We start from the raw sequence: 24,113 nt of genomic DNA on the forward strand, positions 1-24,113 counted from the left end.
TTATTACGTTTTTTGTAATCAGTATTAATATTTCAGTAAAAAATAAACGTCTTTACTGTAATAACGTTGTAATAAGAAGGTAAGTAACGAGTAGATAAAGCTTGAGATTAAAATCCTTGTACAGCTACGAGTATTATGTTGAGAATCTATATAGCATCCATGCAGATAATGGACAACCTTGCTTAATCGATCACCTTCACCTAATTTTCAAGCTTTTATGGGGTAATTAATAATTTTAAAAACAGCATTCTTTCTTGTAAAAAGAAAGAATTAAATTGCTATGGTGAAGTTCTTGCGAAGAAAAGTCATATACGTTTCAATCTGTTTCCAATTTCTAACGTCGATTTCTAATAACGTTAAAACGTTATTGAATGCTGGATATTGCACAGAGTTTCGTTCCATTCCATTTTAATTACTGCTGTAAAATCTTGTTACATCGAGCCTTTACATTGATCTTTAATTTTAGCTGAGCTCTATTAATAACGACTAATGTTTATTACGAATTATATATACTACTTTTGCTAGCAATAGTGAGGCGTAAATCGAAATTTAAAATTCTTAATTAGTTATAGTTCTTTATCTACTTTAATCGATATCCATATCTGAATTGAAGCTACTATCATTATTCATATATTTTGACAAGGTTATTCCTTATGTACGAGGGGAATGATTAATTATAGCAATACAGGCTATAAAGATTTTAATACTCAATTATGTTTTCCTTGCCAAAACCTCTATCAGTAAATTTTCAAATTTATCCAATAAACTTATTTGTTCATGTTTCTCTGCTTGATAAATCTTAAATACTGTAAATGGCTTCGCAGAAGTTACAAAGAAAAACTTTTATTTCCACTTTAAAGAATTTCCCCGAACCACGTTAATCAAGTGTTTAAAACGATACCAGCAATATAACTTTTTCCCAAGGTGTATATACATATACTAGGCTTTTGTACACAGAAAGAAATTTTGTTCGTAATATTAACGAACGACTTACATTAGCCGAAAGTTTATTGAATAAACGAACTTTTTCGTTAATACAACGTACTGCGTTCATTAATTAATAAACCCAGTTTGTTGATATCACACATTTATGTACGTCGATTCAACGAATATTTAACATTAATATAACGAATTTTTCGTTTATTTAATGTATTTGTTCGTTAATAGTATAAAATTGCTCCTAGATTTTTAAGGATAACTTAAACAACACCTTTCATTGAATTAATGTACTAAAAGTATTAGATTATGAATGAAATTCGTTGTAATAAAGAATGATTTCATAAATTAATAAACCTGTACATAAAATTAATGTCCAAATTTCATTGTATTAATAACATCCATACATAATACAATTATTACTGCAATGCGCTATTTCCCTCAGTTCGTTCTCTTACATAGTGCCAGTTGTGTCATGTGTGTATGAATACTACAAGGTAAGAAAGTTCTTTATTAATTTTTATTCTTAGTTAATAATTTCAATTAAAAGTATAGTTACTTGTTTTTTTTAGAAATTGCTATTGGCCTTCATTTTTATTACAGACTTATCCTATAAAAGATAGAATTACTTCAAATTTTTAATTATTCCATTAATTTTATGTAAAATGTTATGTTTTATATGCAAAAAAGAATTTAATTTAGTAAATTCGCTTATATTCCATTTAAAAAGAAGCCACGATGTAACTACTAATTCGCTAGTTAGATGTATAGAATCTCAGTGTGGTCAGAGTTTTCAAAACTTGAATAGTTTTAAAAGGCATATAAATAGAAGTCACATAAATGTAGTTGCACAAAGAAATAATGTAGACAAGTTTGAAACCTCTGAACAAATTGTTTTAGAGTTACCTTCTCTTGTGCGAATATATAATCCAACTATTAATGATTTAAATACATCTTCAGAATTTCAACAACTATGTGAAAACGTTTCCTTGAATTCTGAAAATAATATTCAAGAAGAAAATGAGGAAAATTGTAAAAATCAATTTGTTAAGAAAAACGAAGCTTTAACTAGTAAACTCTTAGAATTTATTCTGAGCTTACACCATAATAATAATTTTACTCGAAAAGACGTATCTCAAATCCAAGAACAAGTTAAAGATTGTATTATTGATCCTTTGTTAGATATGTTTATGTCATTTGGTGCGCTGAAATTTAAGAATGAAGTTACCGTCTTTAATGAATTTGTAAGCGTCATAGTAAATTGTAAAGATATGTTCAAAATATTTAATACAGACCATCTTTTAATGAAGAATTTAAAAAGTCAAGGGTATGTTGATAAATTGCAGGAGTTTATAGTAAATAATGAATTACGGCCAAAACATTGTGGCGGATCTCTAACTATATCTGAAAATAAAATTAGAGGAGTCTTATTGCCACTAAAATTCCAATTTCAAAAATTTTTCACTGAAAACAATTTATTGAAGCCGACTCTAGAAAAAATAAATTCAATGACAAATAGTAAGAATAAAACTATTAATTTTGTACAAGGCCAGTTATGGCAAAAGAAATGTTCTATGTATCCTAATCGTATTTTGATACCATATATTTTGTACACCGATGACTTTGAAATTAATAATCCTTTAGGGTCTAAGTCATCGAAGCATTCTGTTTGTAATATATATTACTCATTTCCTTGTCTCCCTGTAGAAGAATCAAAATTGGAGAATGTTTTCTACGCTGCTGTTGTAAAATCTAATGATTTAAAGACCTATGGAAATGAAAAATGCTTTATGGCTTTAATCAAAGAACTGAAAGACTTGGAAATTAATGGAATAGAAATTGATAAAAAGCAGATTCATTTTATTCTAGGGTTAGTAACAGGCGATAATTTAGGTCTAAATTCATTTCTTGGCTTTAGTAAGTCATTTTCAAGCAATTCTTACTGTCGATTATGTAAAGTTTCAAAAACAGATGCTCAGTCATTAAATGAGGAACGTACTGAACTTTTAAGAACAAAGGAGAACTATGCAGTTGACCTTCTTAATTTTGAAAATTCTGGTATTCTAGAAGAATCTTTGTTAAATAGTATACCATCTTTTCATGTAGTAGAAAATTATTATGCAGACATAATGCATGATATTTTCGAAGGAATTGCTCATTACTGTTTTAGCCAAGCTATACTTTATTTTATTGAAATCAAATATTTTGATCTGGAAACTCTTAATTCTCGAAAAAAAAATTTTGATTATGGACCGGAAGAAATTGATAATGTGTCTGAAAAAATTGAACGATGGCATATAACTCGGAAAAAATTTAAAATGTCTGCAAGACAAATGATGACATTCATTGAATATTTTCCACTCATGATCGGAGACTTAATACCATTTGATGATCCTGTTTGGCTGTATCTGTTAAATTTAATAGACATCATAGACACACTACTTTGTTTTGAAGTTGATGAAGTTAGCATAAATAAATTAAAGCAAAAAATAAAAAAGCTTAACAGCGAATATATTTTACTATTTAAAGATGTTTTAAAGCCCAAATTTCATAATCTTGTTCATTATCCAACTATTCTTCGTCATTCAGGACCACTCAGAAAACTTTGGTGTTTTAAGTATGAGTCGAAGCACAGGGAATTTAAAATTTATGCTCATTGTATAACGTCTCGCAAAAATATTTGCTTAACATTGGCTAAGAAATATGAATTAAAATTTGCGTATCAACTAATGAACAAGCATTCGAACCTATTTAACGAGTGTACTTTCAATGATTCGTACAAAATTGATAGTAATTACAAAAATGTTATCGCAGATAAATTAAACATTCCTGAAACTTTCTTGCAATTTTATTTAAGAATACGATTTAAAGGTGTTTTATACAAGCAAGGACATTTTGTTGCAATTTTGGAAAACGATATTCATGTTTACGTAATAGTGGAAATCGTTCGAATACAAGCACAAACCGTTGTACTTTTTGGTCAAAAGTTATTAAATATTAATTATAATAAACATTTTGTCTCATATGAATTTGATGCAAATGATTTAGGGCCGTTTGAAGTTATTTTTATACATGATATTATCGGACCTCCGATAACAATAATTAATACAGCAAGAAACAGGAAAATGATACGTCTAAAAAAACATTATAAAATAATTTCATAATAATATTAATACTAGCCTTTTCTATCGACCTCTCTTTTACAGCGTGAAGTCATATAGAATTTTTTTTCAAGTATTCAAGTTTATTATTGTTTACACTCAGTAAAGACAGCACCTGCGTAGCAACTACCAAATTCTTGATATGATTGGCTAAGTATAGTGCTTTTTCGAATCGTCTGTTGTCGGCCAATCGCATCAAGTTATTGTAACTGCTTCTGCCACTTGCACGCTGCAGCTACATTTAAAAGAGATTATAACTTCGGCCTGACAACTCTTAGTGAAAGCAATGGTATTCAGCACAACTACAAATGGTTGGGACTGTTATAAACATTATTTATTAATAAGTCGAAAATTTACTGAAAACTTACTCCAGTTAGTATTGTAGTGTATATATAAATGCGTGTAATTGTGCATTTTCTTATAGTTGCACTAATAGGCTACAGGTATAGCTACTGTTATTCGTACGTATTTTTTTAATGATTCTATTATTTTCTATTATTAAATCTTCTGTTATTATTAATTTTTGAACTTTGTAAAGTATCATCTTGGTTTGAGCATTTTCATTTTATCTTAATATATATGTATAAAGCATAACCTTTCCTACAATTATTAATACTTTGAAATTTTCCTGAATAGCTAAGTCTTGCTAAGTATTTCAAAATTATGTGTGTGAAAAAAAAATAGTACTATATCTTTACCTGTAATTACTCCTAATTGTGAGGTCGTCTTACCAGGTCCAGGCTACTGATATTCATGAGTATTTTGGAATTACACACTGCATTACTTTCTATTACTATATTTGTAGCTTTTAATTCTTGAAATGTATGAATTATTAATGCTTAAATCATTTTGATGTTATATTATATAAAACATGTATATATAAGACATAACATTTCTTACTATTTGAATATATTGTTTTGTAAAGAAAAATTATTCATATTTTGAAGTAATTCTCTGATAATGGCTGATAACTGCATACAAGAAGCCATACGCTTGCTAAATGTTGATAATAATGAATCATTGAATCATCAACATCACTGCGCAGAGGAATATGGGGCAGCAAATACACTTTCAGTGTTTGAAAATTCTGAGTTTGGTATTAATTTAGAAACAGTGGTGCAGAATGAAGAAACAGAGAGTTTAAGAGAGCTGCTAAACAGTTGGGGACAGGAAACTCTTTTACAACATTTGCTACGTAAGTACCAACTTGCATTAAAAAGTTATATTTTCATTGGATATTAAAGGCGAAGAGATACAAGATATGTAATAACCTATTATTAATATAATCTGTTTTCGAATAAATGATTAATAAAATATAAGTAGTTATTCTCAGATACTTATAATAATCTATGTATTGCAGGTCAAAAAGTAAATGTTAGTGTGTTGAAAGTAATAAAACAACACCATATTAAAAATATCTTATCAGATTTGGATATGGGCACACAAATTTTATTCGAGCACAATTTAGAAGAGTGGAGAAGAATAATTGGATTCCCACTTATAATGTGCTGCGGAGAACCACCAATATTAAGATCCAATTCACCAACTAGTTTTGCTTCATCAAAATCATCCACTACTGTATCAAGATATTCACCGTACCCAGATATCACAAATAGATTGCAAGAGTGCCATATATCTTTATCGAACATTTTGAATGAAAATCCTAAAGGAATGATGCTCATTGAATATTACAATAAATATTCCAAGTTCGAAGAGGAGCAAAGAGTTGCATTAATTAATATAATAGTTCAGTATTTTGGGGAAAGGAACATTGAAATAAGACTTCCCACTAGCTATAAATTGGAAAGAGAGATTTTAGAGAGGTTCCCGAATGAAAAATTAGCAAGTATCTCTAAACCAATATAAAATGCCTATTTAGTTATTTAATACCTAAAAATATATAAATGATAAAAATCTGTTTCTTCTAGGAATATTATCGCACAGGTAAAAGGGGCAAGCTTTACAACAAGTTTTGTAATTCTACAAAATCATTTAAGGCAGCAGTGTGTAAACATATTTTACCTAAGTCTATAGGTAGTAAATCATCAACATTAAGTTACAGGCCTGCAAAATCATTTGGTAAATAAATTAATTCTTTACAAATCTGCTGTTTCTTGACAAAATGTTTTTCTTTTTTTTTAATTTTTAACGATTTTAGAACCAGAAAAAGATGGAGAATCATGCCTGAGAGCATTAAAATATGATAATTTAACATGTGAACAATTTGACTCTGTTTGGAAAGCATGCACACAGTATCGCTTAACAGATTTAAGAACATTGAAGTCTACGCAAGCTATATTGGACAAATGGTTTTTTTATAAGCAGCCTTCGGGATATCGTTTGGTAACTAAACCAAATTTACTCTTTTACATTTTAATGTAATAATTTTTCTTTATCTTGATTTATTTTAGATTGATATGGATTTTAAAGCCGCATATGAAAATGAAAGTGAACTTTTAAGTAGCTGGCCACGTTGTGTTGAACAATTGATCAAATTTTTATCCATTGATTTTAATATCAAAGAAAGGAATAGTAAGAGCTTAATTGCAGAAATAAAGAATCGAAGTGACCTTGATCAAAGTGAGTACTTTATAAATTGCATAATTATAGTTCTTTGCCCAATTTTATATATTAAAAAAATACTTGCGTATTTAAGTCTTTTCCGTTTTTGTTTTTATTATTACCCAAAATTAAAACAGTATTTTGCATTTCAGATTCTCTTGATGCGTGCTTATTATTAATTTTACATGCCTACTTTGTGCCAACAAGTAGGATAGTAAAAAAGGATGAGAACGGCAAAAACAAAACAAAAAGGTTCACAATCAAAGATTCTCAGGAGTCTTTTCTTTTTTTGGCTTCTTCTATTCAAGAAGTAGAAGATCATCTTGATTATTTAAGAAGGATGAAAGAAAATATTCAGCCATTTATTTACTGCCTTGGGTCGAACATTTTTTCTATAAATGAAATTTATATATTTTTTGATAATATAAGGTATAAAGCGTTTAGTGTTATAAGAGCACTTGATATTTGTTTTAAGATTTTCTATGTGTTTAACTTAGAGTTTCCGACAGCTTCTGTAATCTTTTATACTTTTATAGAAAATTATTTCTTCAAGCTAAAGCCGAAGCAAAATTTCTCTAAGATACATATTATATCAGAATTTTTAGATAATAATAATATATAGTAATTAATATGTTGTAATACGTGTATATTTAAGAAACTATTATTGATAATAAAAAACGTTTACTTTTACAAAAATCATATTAGTTAATTTAGTATAAATTAGGATAAAAACGACACAAATTCCCTATGAACTTAATAAGTATTATGAATGTACGAGTACATTGTTTTAATTAACTATGTACGTATAATCAATACACACGAAATCATTAAAACAATAAATGTTATTCGTTGCATTAATGAATATGAACTTTCAAAATAATATCCTTATTCGTTATATTAATGAAAATATCTGTAAATATATATGTACTCCAGTTCATTGTATTAACATACGGGTTCATAGCTTAATAACCATGTACATCAATTAATGTACTAAAGTACGTAATAACAATATATTAGTACATCGGCTCAATTTTTATAAACAAGTACATCATTCCAATGTACTTTTTAATTGTATTTAGGTACCTTTTTGGTTCTGTGTAGGTCCGACAACTTCTTCATAAAGTTTAAGCGAGTTGTTATCGTCAAATAATATTGGTAAAGGTTTTCCGCAAGGCTTTTCGACTCTCAAAGCTAAAGACTCGTTTATTTTTCTTAATTAATCGTTCGCTTGTTCATCAATCGCCTACGAAAATTTACTGTTTCTCGATACTTATGCTGATAAGCGATCCATAAACTTGATGGCGTTAGAAGAAAAAAACATCGACGAACTGGAAACGATTATATTTCGTTGAGATCCAGACAGATCATTGTTATTCTTTATAACTGACACGGATTTTCATTACGCATGAAAAATTTTGTTATTCTTCTTAGAGTTTTGGATGTTTTCCAGTCAGACGTTTATGCAGAACTCTTGTAGTAAAGCCTGCATGATCCCCTCTGAGATGAAAGGATTTGCATATATTGACACACTTCGGTTTGTGAGAACATACGCGCTTTATCAATTCGTTTTCATGTATAGTGTCATTTACATCCGGATTTGGCAAGCAGAGTATGAAGATTGCAATTCCACTGGGCATTCATCTTTATACAAGTAGAAGCCACGTAGAAATATGTTCAGTCTACGATGCAGGATTATTACTTCATTACTCTTTATAAGTTTTAATACTCCGACCTCAGCAGGTAGTATTAAGATAATAGACGAAAGTTTTTGGTTTAATCAGAAAACGCTGTTATAATAAAGGGATTTTGTTGTATGATGGAATATTCTGAGCATTTAAAAAGTTGAATAAATTTTTATTATTTTCAGTGGATTCGCTACAAGTTTTTTTTCCCCTATTGTGTGTGCATAACCATTTAACCTACCATTTGGTTTCAAATGTTAATTTTACTTTCTCTACTTCGTGCCTGTTAATAAAGCACTCCCAAAATTACGTGACCTATGACCTTTTCAGCCTTTTGTACGTAAGCCTATACGAATAAATTATTCCTTAACGTAAAACCACACAAATTGGCCTACACAGTGTTGTATTATTATCATGAAGTTATTACATTTACTACAACTAATATTTTCCTTTTTTAATAACTCAAACGTCAAAATCAATCCTATCCAAGTTAACAAGTTTGAAAATAAATTATTCCTTAGAATACGCGTGGGAGCGAAATCTCTACGATCAGTGGAATATTTTCAATCTCTTTTCAGCAGATCTAAAGGTTAGCAAGATTTAAGCAAATTGGCGTGACGGTATGTGAAATTTCCGAAGGAGAGAAGGGGGGGGGGTGTTAAATTATTTATCTTGTACACTATAGCATAGGCCAAGTTGGGTCTGACAAATTGATTGATTAATTATGCTTGGAGGTATATACGGTTGTGTATCGTCCTAGGGACTATTGGCTTACAATACGAATGTTATTGGTTCGTCGAATTGATCTCGCGATTTCGGAATATACGTAGCACAGAGCTTTGTTAGGAATGCATTATGTCGACTACACTTATATGCAACCTAATCAAGCAGCCAGTTTATCGAATATGTTCCTCGACCAGGGAGTAGCTGGCGAAACAGTAGCAAGGATTCATAAATAAACATTATTTGTGATGAATCACGTGTAGGAACAGCAAAGCTCGTTCAATAATTCTGTAGCAAAGATATAAAAGAGCCTGTGCGAATTACACCTACCATTGGTCTGTTCAAAGAAACAGTAATTTTTTGTTGAATTCTTCATTGGCCATTTTCTACCAAGTAATCACTTAACTTAGGACAAACCAACGTGTCGCTGACTCTCAAGTACCCAAACTTTCTCCAGAAAGCAGGAAGCTTCCCACGAAGAAAAGCTTTTCTCATGGAAATTCTCTTGTTTCTCAGCAATTTTTTTCAACGCTATTTCTCCAACCAGTAAAACGTTCCCTTAAAATCCCTCACCGAGCACAAAAAATAATCAAGGAAGCACCTAATTTATATTTTTTATTATCTTCTTTTTCGACCAAATTGTGAAAATTATTTGATGTACTTATAAAGCATATTATATACATAATATATATATAGACATACCAATCAAGAAGCACATGGAGCAAATGTCGATGACGTTTCAGACTTTCTGGCGCATCTCCTGGGGATCCAAACGAAAAAGAAACTTTTCACACTTCACGCATATAATTATTAAAAATTAATAACAGGTCTAATCCATTAATTGGTAGGTCGTTATTAAAATTATATCGAGTGTCGCAACGTTCGTTTGAATTTAAGTGGCGTAGGCGAGGTTGGCGTCCGTTTGACGAGTGTTTAGTTTTAATAGTGGAATTGGATAGCGAGCGTCGGAGACCTGGCAGGTGGCCGCTTGTCAGCGTCGCGACGCCGCGTGCTGACTAGAGAGGCCAGTCGCGTCGTCCGACGTCGACAAGCATCCGGGCGCGCCTAGCAGCGCACTGATCCTCTCTCTCTCTCTCTCCCTCTCACTCCTCACTCTCTCTTTCTCACTCTTCTCTCTTATTCTCTCTGAAACCCCCCACCTCCCTATCCCCCCTCCTTAAACGGCCCCACCAACATCAACGCTCGCGCGAGTTTTCAGCCACGTGCTGCGCAATCGTCGGCGTCGCGACGCTCTTCCAGAGAAAATCCCCCCCTCCCCCTCTCTATCACCACTATACACCTCTCTTCTGTCTTCTCTTATCAATTTACTCTCCAAAAAAGCAACCGGTGTCATCAATCCCATTTGCAAAAATAGAAAGAACGCGATATTGAAACGCCCAATACCAGTAGTATAAGTAAACGCTGAATGCTCGTGATAGAGATGCGAAATTGAAAATCCAACATCCCTCAGACTATTTTAAAATCACTTTTCGAAACAATTACTGTTATTTTACACGTGTAGCGAAGGTTGCAAAGTATAATTATTTGCAGTTGACTCTTTATTTTACAAAATGAGTTTTGGCAAACGTTTTAATAGTTCGTAGAATGATTCATTGGAAAGTGATATAACCGTGAATTTAAGAAGGAAAGTTTGCAAAATAGTAAAATATTTTATATACGTATTTTGTAATGTAGCACCGTATAAGTAAAGTTTTACAAATTATTTTTCTTAACTACTGTGTTAGACTGTGTATACTATATATGATACTATACTGCACACGTGATTTTATCTTTGTATAGCGTTCATTGGAGTGGCAGCAGGGGTGTTAATTTTTTATCGTTGTCGAGGACATTTATATTCATTATCCCTTTTACGGTAGGTATAGATTATTGTTTGGCTTTGTATCGTAAAAATCTGATTTCGCCTTGACAATTCGGACGATTAATCATGTTCCTGAGATAATATCGTGCATGAGAGAATCTCGTACGTTTAACGAAAATTTACTTAGAGGATTGGGTAAATATCGAAGTTTAAAGAGCTCGCTATTTACTTTGATTATTGTCGCGTGTAGTTAAGAGTGAGCTTTTCTCGAAAAATTAAGTTTTCCTTGGAATTAATGACTTTAACTAAGTAACGAGTGTCGGTGAGGAAAAGAGAGTATAGCAACGATGTCGACCATCGATCGGACTTCCCCTTCTCTCCCTATACGTGTGCTCAACGCATGCTGCTGCACCCGCGAGTCTTCTCTTCTACTGTATGCCACGTCGTGAAGAGTTCAGAGCTGCTGAGAGAGTCTACGAGAAAGAGGGAGAAAGGGGAGGAGGTGGAACGAAACTGCGCCAGAGAGCTCGCCTCATAAATCTGCAAAAGTTCACGGGCTCGCCAAGGTCAAACTCTAGTTATGCTAATCGACACGTTCACCGCCATTTTTCTATAGATCTCTATTTATTCTCTTACATCTCCAAACGTACTTTTCATCACTTTGCTAAAAAATACAATTTTAAATCGAGATTTATTCGATACACTAACGATGTCAATGACCTTTCGCATAAGATAATTGAAAATAAAAGAGAGTGATATTTCTCAGTTAAATTTTGTTCTCAGACTGTACCTTCTTGGAGAGTGTTATATTATGTATTTATAAGCATCTCACTCCTTTTCCATTGACTTTCCAAGGTGTCTCTCGCATGATCATCCAGTATGATGGAATATAAAGTATTCTTTCTCACCATTCAGGATACGCAGTATTTCCTTAAGCTAACCGGGGATTCCTAGTGCATTAGATTTTCATGTGACTATGCAGAAACACTGTATGAAATTCGAAAATCGCCTGGAAAATGGCAATCTCTTAGTAGTAATTTACGTTGTATAGTGTATCGTTAATTTAAGGTTTATACTACTGAAAAAAATTAAATTAATTTACGAAATGCTCGACGAGTATTTTTATGGCAATCTTTGTAAGAGAGCAGGTACATAATTGATAGTTTTATAGCGGAATATTCTAACAATGCAAATTATTATTGTTTACACGAGTATGCAAAATTGAAATATTGCCTTTCATCGCAGAAGGTCAGTAAACAGAAGGGTAACTCTGAGGCAATAAGCAGAGCTAGGATATAGACTCGGTAAAAGATTCGAGTTTCTAGTTCTGTAGAAATAGCTTTGCTGGGGTATGTAGGATGGACTCTTATCACGAAAGCGTGACTATATCCTGTACAGTCCACTCTGTAAAGAGCAACTATATCCATTATTTCTCCTTACTAGATCCATGTGCAGCACTTGGCCACAATTACACTTGCCATCCACTGCCGGAGCTCTATTATGCAATGAATACACTTACGTCTATAGCCCAACTAGGAAAATTAAGTTCTTATATACCTCCGGTAAGTACCTTTCTATCTCGACCATTATATTCTTTGTGAACCCTAATTCAATGCAATCTCAGCTATATTGTGTATTAACATAAAAAATATATATGAAATTGAAAGATATATCTATATATATATATATATATATATATATATATATTTAATCTAATGGAATATAGACCATTCGAAATAGTGAATGGAAAACGACTTTTTCAGTATATTGGAAAATTCCTTGGATCAATTGGTCGGGCTATTTTTAAAATGGATCACCCAAGGTCTTGATACAAACTGCATGCAAACAGCTCGAGTTGGCCGAAAGTTTGGAGCCTCCATAACTAGAAGAGGACCAGAAACAGAAATTGGAATATCGTGGGAGGGGGGGGGGGGTGGTGGTTCAAAACGAGTTTTTATTTAAGAGAGCGAGTGATCACAATGAGAGTAAATTCTTGGATAGAAAAGTAGGGGTTGCAAGATTAGATTCCTGTTCGTAAATGCGAGTGAAAGCTTTAACATTGGAAGAACATGATATTTTTACCGCGGTAGGTAGTTCAAAGCGTTCAAAGTGAAGAGGGGTGGAATAAAATAAGACGAAATGAAAGGAGAAAGAGTAGGAGAATGTATATGAGAGGGGGAGAACTGAAAAGGTAGCAGTTGAAAGGGTATCGACATAAATTTCCAAAGTTCAGAGACCCAGTTATTTAGGTATATACATAGATATTCCAACATTGTATACCCGATGGTCGATGCATACGTGGGCGTTTACGTCGGATATTCATATTTCTCGAGAAAGCCGCTCCCATCCAATTAAACGAATGCGCAGCAAGCTTCCCTTTGTATTTCCGTGTGTTGTTTCTCCAATCCCGGTCTTATTTTGATATTTTCCAAAAGAGCAAAGAAAATTACACGGAAGTGTAATATTTGGTCACGCGTCATACGCACGTGCCATTTTTCGCCGAACGTAATAGGCAATTTTCTCCTCCAGTCCTTGGTCATCCACCTTCCTTAGTCCAACCGAAGAAAGCTCCAGATTGCATCTTTTATTCTACCAAATAAATTCATTCGACATCTTTTCCTTTCTTTTCCTGGACTACTCCCTGGAAACCCTTCTCTCTTTATGAGTTTTCCCTTCCTCGCTTTCATCCCTCAGCTTCTTCGACAGATATTTCCTCTATTAAAAATTGAAAGACAAATGACGTAACATTGAAAGTTTTATTTTTATACATCTATGATATACTTCGAGAAAACTTTCTTTTCTATATTTTAATTTTATTTGTTAATATTCCAGTCTCGTTGAGCTATAGATACTTATTTGTAATAATCTTTATATGTAAAGTCCAAATTCCATAAATTTATGCAGTAACGTAATTTATCAAAAACGTCTGGCGTATGCAACATATGGAAATTTATCTCGCCAACTTGTGTAGCAAATCTTTTTCACCGTGGCCGGGCAAAATCGCTGGAAGATTTACTTCGTAAAGCCTTGAGTTACGTGAAAGTGGCGAAAAGGCAAACTACGTAAAGGAAAAGAGAAATATAAAAGTTTGACAATCAGCGATTCGTGAAGTTTCAATTTTTCAAGCCAGATTTAATAATAAGTAAGTCTTATCAGAAAGTCTGCACTATTATCAATAAAAAATTTTTCACTTCTTATTTTACAATAAATATTCACCCTTTAATTGTATTATTTACAAACAAACATTATTCGCTTAATTTTATAACAAATCTTTGAATTTGTTCAGACGTGGCTAATTCACTAGTCAATTCCTTGATATTATTTTTCATTTCTCTGTGGGATTATAATATATACATAATAGGTCAGGGTTTTGTCTATTCAATAGTTGATTTTGATTGGTACATACTGACACGATTTCTATAAATGTTATTTCTATTAGTTAATATACTTATATCAGTCCTTCATGATTCTCGATATGTATCAGCTGTAAAACACAGTTTACAGCGCCGTTTATTTTAGTCCATCAAAAGCCATAGCGAATATCCTTCAAAGACCGACAGAGTCCTTGAACAAACTCACGCAGTGCTAAAATTGTCAGTAGGGCATACCGAAGCAATGTGGTTTATCCTTTTTACGAAACTGCTGCTATAAAATTATTAAATTTTGATACGAGAATGCTAAAACGTTGGAAAGCGTGAGGTGGATTTATCATAACTTCTTCAACCTTCCCTTTCCCTCACGCAACTTTATCAAGGAAAGTACACAGCTAATTAGGTTGATTGGTATTATACACAAGCCCACTCGACTGTGGATAAATTCAAGAAACTGTTTACTCGCTCATACCTTTATTAATACACAAATGTAAACAGATTTGTATGAATCTTCCAAAATACAGAAATGTCAAAAATTTTGTACATTGCTCGTGATACAGTGTAATTATCAAAAATCAAATTCCATCGGACACTATATAATTGTAATCAAATGAAGCTTACACATGAACAAACCACGACCGATATTGGAAACAGTGAATTCACCTTGCATAAATAACTGCAATATCAAATGAATATTTGGTCACTCGTAAGAGTTTACGATTTGGAGCCACCAGTCTCTTTTGTATCCTCTTCATCCTCCTCGTCATCATCCTCCTCGCTGTACTCGTCATCGATGGAAACATCGGAAGCATTGGCTCTACCCTGATCCTTCCCATCATTTTTATCCTTATCGCCAGGATCAGATTTCTCGCCCTTTTCTTCTCGATCCGTGTACTCGTTATTATTGGACGATTCTTTTTCTCTACCATCGTCAGCTTCACCATACTGATCCACATTTTCACCAGTGTCTTCAGGATTATCGGACCTTTGCGTATGATTTTCGTGGGAATTAAACTCGATCGGAGGAGACAGAGAGAAATAATCAAATTACCCGCCACGTTTGCGACCGTATCTGCGACGCCTCCGTGAACGACTCCTGGAACGACCCCTCCTCCTCCTGCTCCTTCGCCTCCTACGTCGCCTAGCGTCCTGAACCTCGTATTCGTCTAGTCTGGATACCGAACGATGCGCACTGCGTTCTCTATCACGCTCGTGGCCAACCGCTGGCGATGGTGACCTCCCAGAGTACCTTTGATCCTTCGATTGCATCAGGTCCGACGACACCCGCAGAACTCTACAGGAATTATTCGATGGTACCAGGTAGCCAGACTCCAAACCAAAGTTCAGAGCTGCCCTTATATAATTTTTCGCTTTGCCCGAACCTGAAAATTACGGTATTTAAACAACACTAGTTTTTTTTATTATTATCATTGTTTTAGAATTTAAATAGTTTTATTATTTATTTACTACTGTTGTGCAAGTCTCGGTTCAAAGTTAAGAAAGCCTGGTGTCTTTTCGAGCGATGCTGGTGCTTTAAACTATTACTCTTGCAGTCTAGGAAAGTGTTCCTGCCTTTCTGCATCGGTTTGCGAGCACTGAAAGCATTCGAAACTTGCTTGTGGCGTTCCTGATGCTTGCAGTAGGGGCACTTAGCATCGCAACTATTCGATGCATCCTCTCGAGCAGCTTTAATCATCGAGCCAGGATAGTATTTACATACCAGTTCTTCTATATTGGGTCTGCGACGAGACTCTATGGAGAATTAGAGAAATTTCGATTTTCGATTATTCAGACGTCACCACTGTGTCGCACGATGTTTAATTCATCGTTACTTGGCGCGTGAAAGTACCAGGAAATTTAAAATTCATCAATTTTCTTCAATCGACTATGTATGTAAAGTTTTGATAATAGAAAAATAATTGGGGGAAATCGATGAATTTTTGAGGGATGAATGGCTGTGTGAAAAAGTGGTACGTGTATTAATTATGGGATAGTCTCGTGACATGGTCTTACCATTTTCGTATATCAGGCAGTATTATCTAATTTAAGTCTAATGGAAGTGCTGCTTCCACATAGTTGGAACGGTCAATCTGGTCGATAAAAGCCAAGGGAAAGTCCAAAGAGAGAGAGAGAGAGGTAGAGGGAGAGAAGTGGTGGGAATTCGTTAGAAAAGAAATATGATACTCACTAATTTTACGTTGGTCCCGCTTTTTTCCGTTCTTCCGGGTGGGGGCCATTTTCTTTCAGTTATTCTCACTGTTTCCTATTACGAATTTCTACGAAAGATCAATGGCTGATATTTCGTTCTTAAAGATTGGTCGTGGCCCGAAATTTTGTCGATTATTTGCCGGAACATTGAAAGAAATTTATGGAGTCAACCCTAACGGAACGGTGCCCCTTTTCCTGTTGGTTTTCCGAAACAAGAGAATGCTTTACCCATCCCTCTCACTCTTTCTCTCTCTCTCTCTCTCTCTCTCTCTCTCTCTCTCTAAAATAATAACAACGTTATTCCTGCTATAGCAACCGTATAATATTCCGACTTCATTAGCCAACAATCTTCTCTCTTCGATAATAAAATTTTCAAACGACCCACTCACTCGTGTGAAAGAATCAGCATTCGTTAGGATGAACGATAGTCATTTCACCTGTGAATAATCGAACCATTACCGACTGATAGCTCAAGTTCCACGAGAAACCTAATTTTTTCCACTGATGCAACGACTCGTCTGATCCAATTCAAGATTTCTCTTAAGCCAATAATAAAACTTAACTTTTCTGTTCACTCGAGTGAAAAAGTATACAGTTCGTTGCGATAATCTTAATGTTCCACCGAATATAGTATCTGCTCATACAAACATTTTTAAAAGCACTTTTATTCAAAAATACATTTTAACAAGATTTATATAATTCGATATAAAAAGGCCCATTCGCTTAATTGGTCTTGGTGGTTTATAGCTATACACCATAACCACTCGCTTCGTTATGATTTCCAGGTTCGTTGGTAAGCTGAAAATTATTCGAATTATCCTCGTAACGATCGTTTGCAGAACTTGAGTTGTCGAGGTACTCGCAGGCACCGAAGGAGTTGGATGGATTTTCTTGGCGAGAACGTTCGGGGCTTTTGGATGATCTCCTCCCTGACGAATCTAGCCTTGGTAGAATTGCTGCAGGTTCGCCTAGATTTGTATCATTATCTAAATTATTCGTCTCTATGGGCTCACCCTCCTCCTGCATTTCCAAATCCAAAGGGGAGTTTCGCAGGTGTGACATAGACGTATGTCGATGCTCCGTTGATTTTCCATGACTTTTTTTTCTACTGCTGCTCCTCGTCACTCTATCTCCATCGCTCTTATCAAAATCCAGCTTCCTAACTAAAGTGTCTCTCCTCTTATCAATGCTGCCTCTGACACGACTACCTTGCTTTTCTCTCTGGCTTCTAGACATTCCACCAGTTACTATACTTCCCTCCAGCATAATTTCCAAATTTTTCTTCTCCCTCATGGTTAGGTTTTTTCTCCTAGTCCCTGCATTCTTCGCATTCTTCCTACCACCCCTAGTCTGTTTTTTCATCTTCGGTCGAGAAACTTTTCTTCCTTTTCTTTTGATAACAACGAATTTAGCAATTAGTCAACTCGTCGATCGCATTCTTCCCATGAATCAACCAACCTGGGTTTTTTTTTCGGTGGAACTGCCTTCTTCTTTTTAGGTGGAACGAGAGAGATACTCGATGAACTACGAGGACGTTTTGAGGCTCTTCTTTTCTCTTCCCCCTTCTGCTGCGTTTCGTCCTGACCCCGTCGCAGTTTTCTGCGATCGATCGTCACTCGTTCAATATCACCTCGACGTTCCCTACGACGTCTCTCACGACTCTCGTCAGGAACGGTTTTATCCATCACCAGTAAATCTGAAACGATAAATAATATTGCTGTAATATCAGTGATAAATGTATCACGTTTATTTATTAAAAAATAAATAAGATCATGCAAAATTTAAATTGCTATAGATTGTCGTTTATATTAACAAAGTTTTCTCCTTATATCTGTTAACTTTGTGAAGATTTTTAATTTTAGGAATAACACAGTTTAACACCACTCGTCTCTCAGTCGTTCCTCTAATAGAATTACACTTTGAACTCGAGATGAGAAATACCATTTGTTACTCGCAGCACTTTTCCTTGTTCGTCTGCCGGAATTAAGTAGCCGGATCTCAAACCGAGCGAGAGTGCTTTTCGAATGTAACGCTTGGCCCTTCGTTTTCCTGCAAAATTTCCCACAGTTCAAATTACAAGCATCGTTGGTTTAAAGATATCTTTACCAAAGTTTAACAAATGACATTTTGAATTCTAATAATTTTTTACAGTGCACAGTTTGTTATACATACCTTCCTCGATTCCAGCTTTGATGTAACCATTGATGACTCGAATGATGGAATTTTTTTTCAGCAGAGCTTCGGTACATTTGATGGAGGTTGGTGAGTATGTCACTGGAGCAAACACGGTGGATGGACAGTTGCTGGATATGCTGGTGTGCTCAGAATTGCTTGCAGAGTCTGCAGCTCCCGCTTCTGGTCGTTCTGTAATAGAGCTCGAGTCTGACGAATATTCCTGAGCTCCCGTGGACGTTAGGCTAGCATGAAAATAGGATGGTTCGTGACGACTTCGGTACTCGGTAGAGTTCAGATTGCACATTTGGTAACAGCCAGCTGACGATGGCCCTTCTTCGCTATCTATACATGGAAACCTTCGATGTGTATTAAATCATCTTCAGAAACCTTTTCAAGGAACTTTCCATTATATCTCATGCGTTTTATATATATATATATATATATAATTTGACTTTGGAATTTAGTAAAGTATTATTTTTTATAGTATACAACAATAAATCTATATAAAAATAAACTGAGTAAATATAAAATTGTGATGTTTCTGAGAAATTAATTTAACAAATTCATGGATAATAACATTCAAAGTATTTTAATTACTTTTAATTTGATTATGTTTGTTTCTTTAATATATTTAGAGAAATACTAGGGTGATAAGTGTATAGAAAAAATTAAATAAATTAAGTTTTAATTTTAGCGAGGTTAAAGTACTTGGAGAATAGTCGTAGTGATTGCGTGAAGAGTTGATTTTATTTGACGTCATTTTGCACAAGCTGGTATTGCGAGAAAACTGCGTAAGAGAGCTTGACCCTGTAATAGAGATTTCGTCGCAGTGTTTCTCATTTCTCGGTGACATTTCAAAATCTTTTTTCTTGTAGGACAGATTTGATGGTTAAAAAAAAAAGAGTATTGAGTATTATGCTATATTTACATTTTCAACTTGAAAATGGCTAAATTCAGCTGAATCACCACAAGGCCTACATAGTTTACGCTGTATACAGTGTGATAAGCCGGACGTGTACAGTTTAATCTGGTGAAAATCGCATTTTTTCAAAGTGTTTATTTGGCTTGTGCTATTTGCGTTGTTTGTTTGGCAGATTAAAAAATTAGGACGTGTGTTTAAAATTCCTTTTGCAATTGTAAATATTGACAATAGAGCATTCTGTCAAAAGTATGTGTTAAAACGTAGGATACAGTGTATTTTTTAGCTTTTATAAAAAGATTTTAACTCACTTTAAAAAGAACGTCAGAAAAAGCTCGCAATTGCCAGTCATGAAATATACGCTACGAAATTTAAAAATAAACGTCTTCCATGAATCATGCTTCGAAATCAAATATATTTCTCGATTAACGAATTCTACCTGCAGTTCGGCATAATAATTTTTTCGCAACTTATAGTTGCCCGATTTATTGAAGCAATTTAAGGGTTTGAATTTTTTCTACCTCAATTTAACGATTTTAATGCTTTGTTTTTCGAGTGTTGACTCGAGAAGAATTTGTTCACGGTTTCTTGGTTACAGAGCAGATTAGATTATACACTTGGCAAATAATTGGGACCGAAAGGTCGTCAGAAACCGAAGCAAACTTTCCATCAGCAGCTTTTCGCTTCCGCACAAACTCGACGATTGATCGTAGTTTGATGGTTGTTTGCAAAATGGTAACAGCTGTTATAAGACATTTCAAGTGGCAATCGCTAAAGATTGGTCTTAGTTTTTGTTACTTTTTCACACTTCGTATTAGTGTACACACCGAAACTCGTAATATTTAATAAAGGGTTCGCGGATTTAATTAGAAAAAAAATCATTTTAAAATATATATTTATTATTGCAAGAAAGTAATTAAGTAAGAAATAGCAAGTTAAAGATAAGGATTAAAAACAAGAGTAATAATTAAATTAGATCCCTTCTCTGCAACAATTTAGGTTTTATTTTCCAGAGTCATTACTAATTCAGCAAAAAGTAGAATTCTTCGTTTAAAATGTACTTGTTTAAGAGTCGACAAATAATATTGAGCATAATAACCCGAGTTGCGTGGACTTCTTTACGGTTTACGCAACATTATCCAGAAATCAGCTGTTATCGTTAAAGCTAAAGTAGCGTCCAGTGGGGCAATACCTCGAATGAGATTTTTATCTAGACTACGCCTATGTATTACTCTGTGGCATTTAATTCTGCTCGGTTTAACCGTCATGACCTTCCTCAACCTTGAATCGGAGCTTTCGCACGGTTCGACCGGGCTTTCTTTCACCGTGAAACGCGACGAGTTACGCCAGCGCAAACTTTCACACTGGAAAATGCAAGAAAAGCGGAGGAAGCCAAGTTTTCTCTCGCAGAAGCATGCAAAAACCTTTTCTGGCCTTCGCGCACAGCATCGATCCCTCGACTACTATTCTGGAGACTCAACCAACTTTAAAAATACACCAGACAAATAAACGCCTAATTTTTCCGCTCGATAATATCAAATAGCTGTTTATTTGACGAGCCGACTGCGTGCACGCAATTTTAGAAAGATTTTTAGATCGAGGCCAGTTTACTTTGTGGAATATATTTATCGAGGCGAAAACTTTTTCAGGGAGTTCTTCGAGGGGTTCGTTGAATGGGAAATGTTTTCCTGCATTGATCAGGCGGGATATAATCGTTTCTCTTAGGGTATTCGTAATTTTACTTATGTTTGCCCAAAGACCTGATTTGAATCGAAGGAAAAGTTGGAAATTTTGAGTTTTTCGAGTATCAGCAGCTGTGGTTGGCGGTAACGTTAATACCCGCACACTCGTGTTCTTTCTACTCCCCCCCCCCTCCCCTTTACACTTAGATCGTTACTTCCGGGCAATTGTCTACCGTGTCCTTTGCCAATAGCCTTGTCCGTCGCCGCTGGATAGATACAAGCTTGGCATATAAAGTTTTATGACACACACGAGCTCTGCTTTTGTTTCTCCATTATCTTTTTTATCACGAAAGATATTTTCAGCGAGAGAAAACCAAAAGCTTGTTTGTACCTTTGCAAAGTGCTACACCTTTATATATATATATATATATATATATATAAAATTTGGCTCTCTTCGTTTACTCGCAATATCCTTGTGACGAAACAAGCACAGCGAGGTAATTCACGAGCTGGTTATTCCCATTACCTATCAAGCCTCGGTGATTTATAGAACACTCGTGGAACGAACTTGCCCTGTGCTCGATTCAAGACCAGATTCAATACACTGTATATATAGTATAAAAGCACCAGGAGCCCGTTCGATTGCTCCACCCACACTTTTAGCTACGTCCAGAATCCGATTGACGCGAGAAACGGTTGAAAAAGAATATAAACATCGTACTATGTGTATGGTAAGTTATTGGCTTTCCATTTCTCGAATGAGATCGTTTTCATATTTATAAAAAAATTGCTTTTTTATTAAAAACAAATATCATTGTTAAATTTACAAAGAATTTATAAGAAATTGTTTTAAAATATCATATATAATATTTCATGTTTTACCTATCTTATTTGGTTTTCGCCAGGAGCGAGACGCGTTTAATTGGTGTCGACTTGGTTGGTCTCTAACTTGAGATGAACTTTGAACTGGACTACATGCATATGATAGTTAGCTTAGAGCGACAAACCAAGAGCTAATGACAAGAGCACCACGCGGAGCCACTACGTCGTTACGGTCATAATTGCAATTATAACATATGCGCTTCATCGTGGTACAGCAAGATTCTCAAAGTTTCGCAATGAAATTTTCATCGCTAAACACCGGATCCTCGGATTCACCTCGGTTTGCTACTCTGACATTTGTCTGTATGTATATATAGCTACTTTTAAAACGTTTTATATAAATATTAAATTACTGTCGATGCAAAATGGTTGAATTTTTAATACAGTTTACTCCTGTATAACAATATTCAATCAATAACGTAAGCTGTTTGCAGTTGTATAACTTACAACAAATAGAAATATGAAGGGGTACAACGAGCAGCTTTGGATGGTGCGTGGGCAGTTGCCGTATACGCAGAAAAAATAGGCTAAAATTTGTTTGAAATAGAAAGAGGGAGGCTCGTGGGGGGGGGGGGGGGGGTGTAGACTTAACAGATCCGAGACGAGATCAAGGACGAGAGTATACCAAGGTTGGAAATTCCCTTGCGAGCGATTTTCTCAGATATGCAGGTCTGTAATTGCCGGGAACAATATAATCCCTCGAGGGAAAATCCGCGGACTTACCGAATCGTTTCTCTTCTTACTTTTATGTTTCTCCTTCTTTCTCTCTATACGGTTGATTAAAAGTCCCCATTGGATACGGCTTGAAGAAACTGTTTCTTCGTTTGACTCTCGAACAATAATTGATGATGCAGAGCTAGAGTTTTGCTAGTATAATAAACTGCCGAGTTAAGAATAGAGGCCGTAAGTGCATGACATTTTGAAATAATTTAACTTTTACAAATTAAAATATGGTTGTTTTTAGAAAAGAGTTTAAGTTGGTATAAATTGTTGAATAAAACCAGATGCAACATTAGAATTTCACGAATAGATAGTTGGAGTAAAGATGAACAGATAGATAAAAAAAGGGGAAAATATGAAAATTGAAGATACGACTTCCATTCTTATTACGAAGGTATAAACATGAGGTTTTCAGAGTGCCCTTGCGAGGGACAAAACGCGTAAAGTAGAGGAGCTCTCACCCTTTCCGTCTCTATTGGCTAGAAGTCACAATCGTGACCTAATTGCATGCAAAATAATTCCCGCGCTTTTAACGGTCGGCCTCGAACCGCCCAAAAGCAATTACTATCGATTTTCAAAAAATTGCCCTTTCTGCCCTTTTGGGAGCAGCGGAAAATTTGATATATCTATGATTTACGATTGAAACAATGAGTGTTAAGGAATTATGGTTATATTGGAATATAACAGTATTTTTTTAAATCTATAAAATTGTAAAATAATCGATTAAAAAATTTTTTTTTTGGTTTTCGAGCCTTGGTTTCTAGCTGAAAGACGTAATCTTTTAATGTATTTCAGCGTTCAATCATTTCACAGAAGTTATGCTATTTTCATTGGACCAAGTTGATAGCCGTTGGATGTCCTTTACGATTCAATGGTAGCAGGTGGAACAGCAAATTGCTGCTTTATTCAAAATCGTAGATGCAACACGAGGGGAACACCATTTTCCTATTGTACTCATTCATGCCAAAATTGTAGTTTATTCTTGAATTTCTACTCCATTCTGCGCTTTCGATGGTTACAGTCAGCAGAGAAATATTATATTTGCAATAATATACTATTGAAAAAAATAGAGTGGTGCGACAGATACAGAGAGGGTGCAATTCAGCATCGTCACGTCTGGATTGGCGGTAAAAAATTCAGAGTGTGCGAAGCAAATATTGCGATAGGGGTGCTTCAATACAATCGTTGCTGCTTGCATAACAAATACGTTAGTTTTCACAATATTGAAAGATTGATCACTCTATTTTCAAAACAAAATCATATTTTCATT

General features: G+C 34.5%; 3 protein-coding genes across 4 annotated transcripts in view; 1 reads left to right on the top strand and 2 right to left on the bottom strand.

Annotated features, from left to right (window-relative positions):
• Positions 1-10,055, bottom strand: part of LOC136775865 (uncharacterized) — a 48,655-nt gene extending 38,600 nt beyond the window's left edge. The window contains exon 1 of the mRNA XM_066731021.1: positions 9,767-10,055. The gene's annotated coding sequence lies outside the window, so the exon portion shown is untranslated. The remainder of the gene's footprint in view (positions 1-9,766) is intronic.
• Positions 4,098-7,290, top strand: LOC136778601 (uncharacterized). Of its 2 annotated transcripts, XM_066735588.1 has the most exons (7): positions 4,098-4,558; positions 5,045-5,292; positions 5,458-5,939; positions 6,026-6,176; positions 6,256-6,440; positions 6,509-6,677; positions 6,812-7,290. In XM_066735588.1, exons 1-7 carry the CDS (start codon positions 4,494-4,496, stop codon positions 7,279-7,281), a joined length of 1,770 nt encoding a protein of 589 aa, XP_066591685.1. In that variant the 5' UTR covers positions 4,098-4,493; the 3' UTR covers positions 7,282-7,290. The 2 variants fall into 2 exon arrangements, with proteins under 2 accessions (XP_066591685.1, XP_066591694.1); XM_066735597.1 differs by lacking the exon at positions 4,098-4,558 and having other exon boundaries at positions 4,713-5,292.
• A 4,916-nt stretch (positions 10,056-14,971) lies between the features above and the next one.
• LOC136780422 (serine/arginine-rich splicing factor 4-like) lies at positions 14,972-16,579 on the bottom strand. Its single transcript, XM_066738764.1, has 4 exons — positions 16,446-16,579; positions 15,725-16,009; positions 15,309-15,639; positions 14,972-15,242 (listed from the first exon to the last, which is right to left on the bottom strand). Exons 1-4 carry the CDS (start codon positions 16,492-16,494, stop codon positions 14,972-14,974), a joined length of 936 nt encoding a protein of 311 aa, XP_066594861.1. The 5' UTR covers positions 16,495-16,579.
• Between the last annotated feature and the right edge of the window lie 7,534 nt (positions 16,580-24,113).

The sequence above is a fragment of the Prorops nasuta genome, unplaced genomic scaffold (assembly GCF_024137725.1).
Source record: "Prorops nasuta isolate Cenicafe-Biocafe unplaced genomic scaffold, Cenicafe_Pnas_1.2 PNAS00002, whole genome shotgun sequence".
NCBI classification, from domain to species: Eukaryota; Metazoa; Arthropoda; class Insecta; order Hymenoptera; family Bethylidae; genus Prorops; species Prorops nasuta.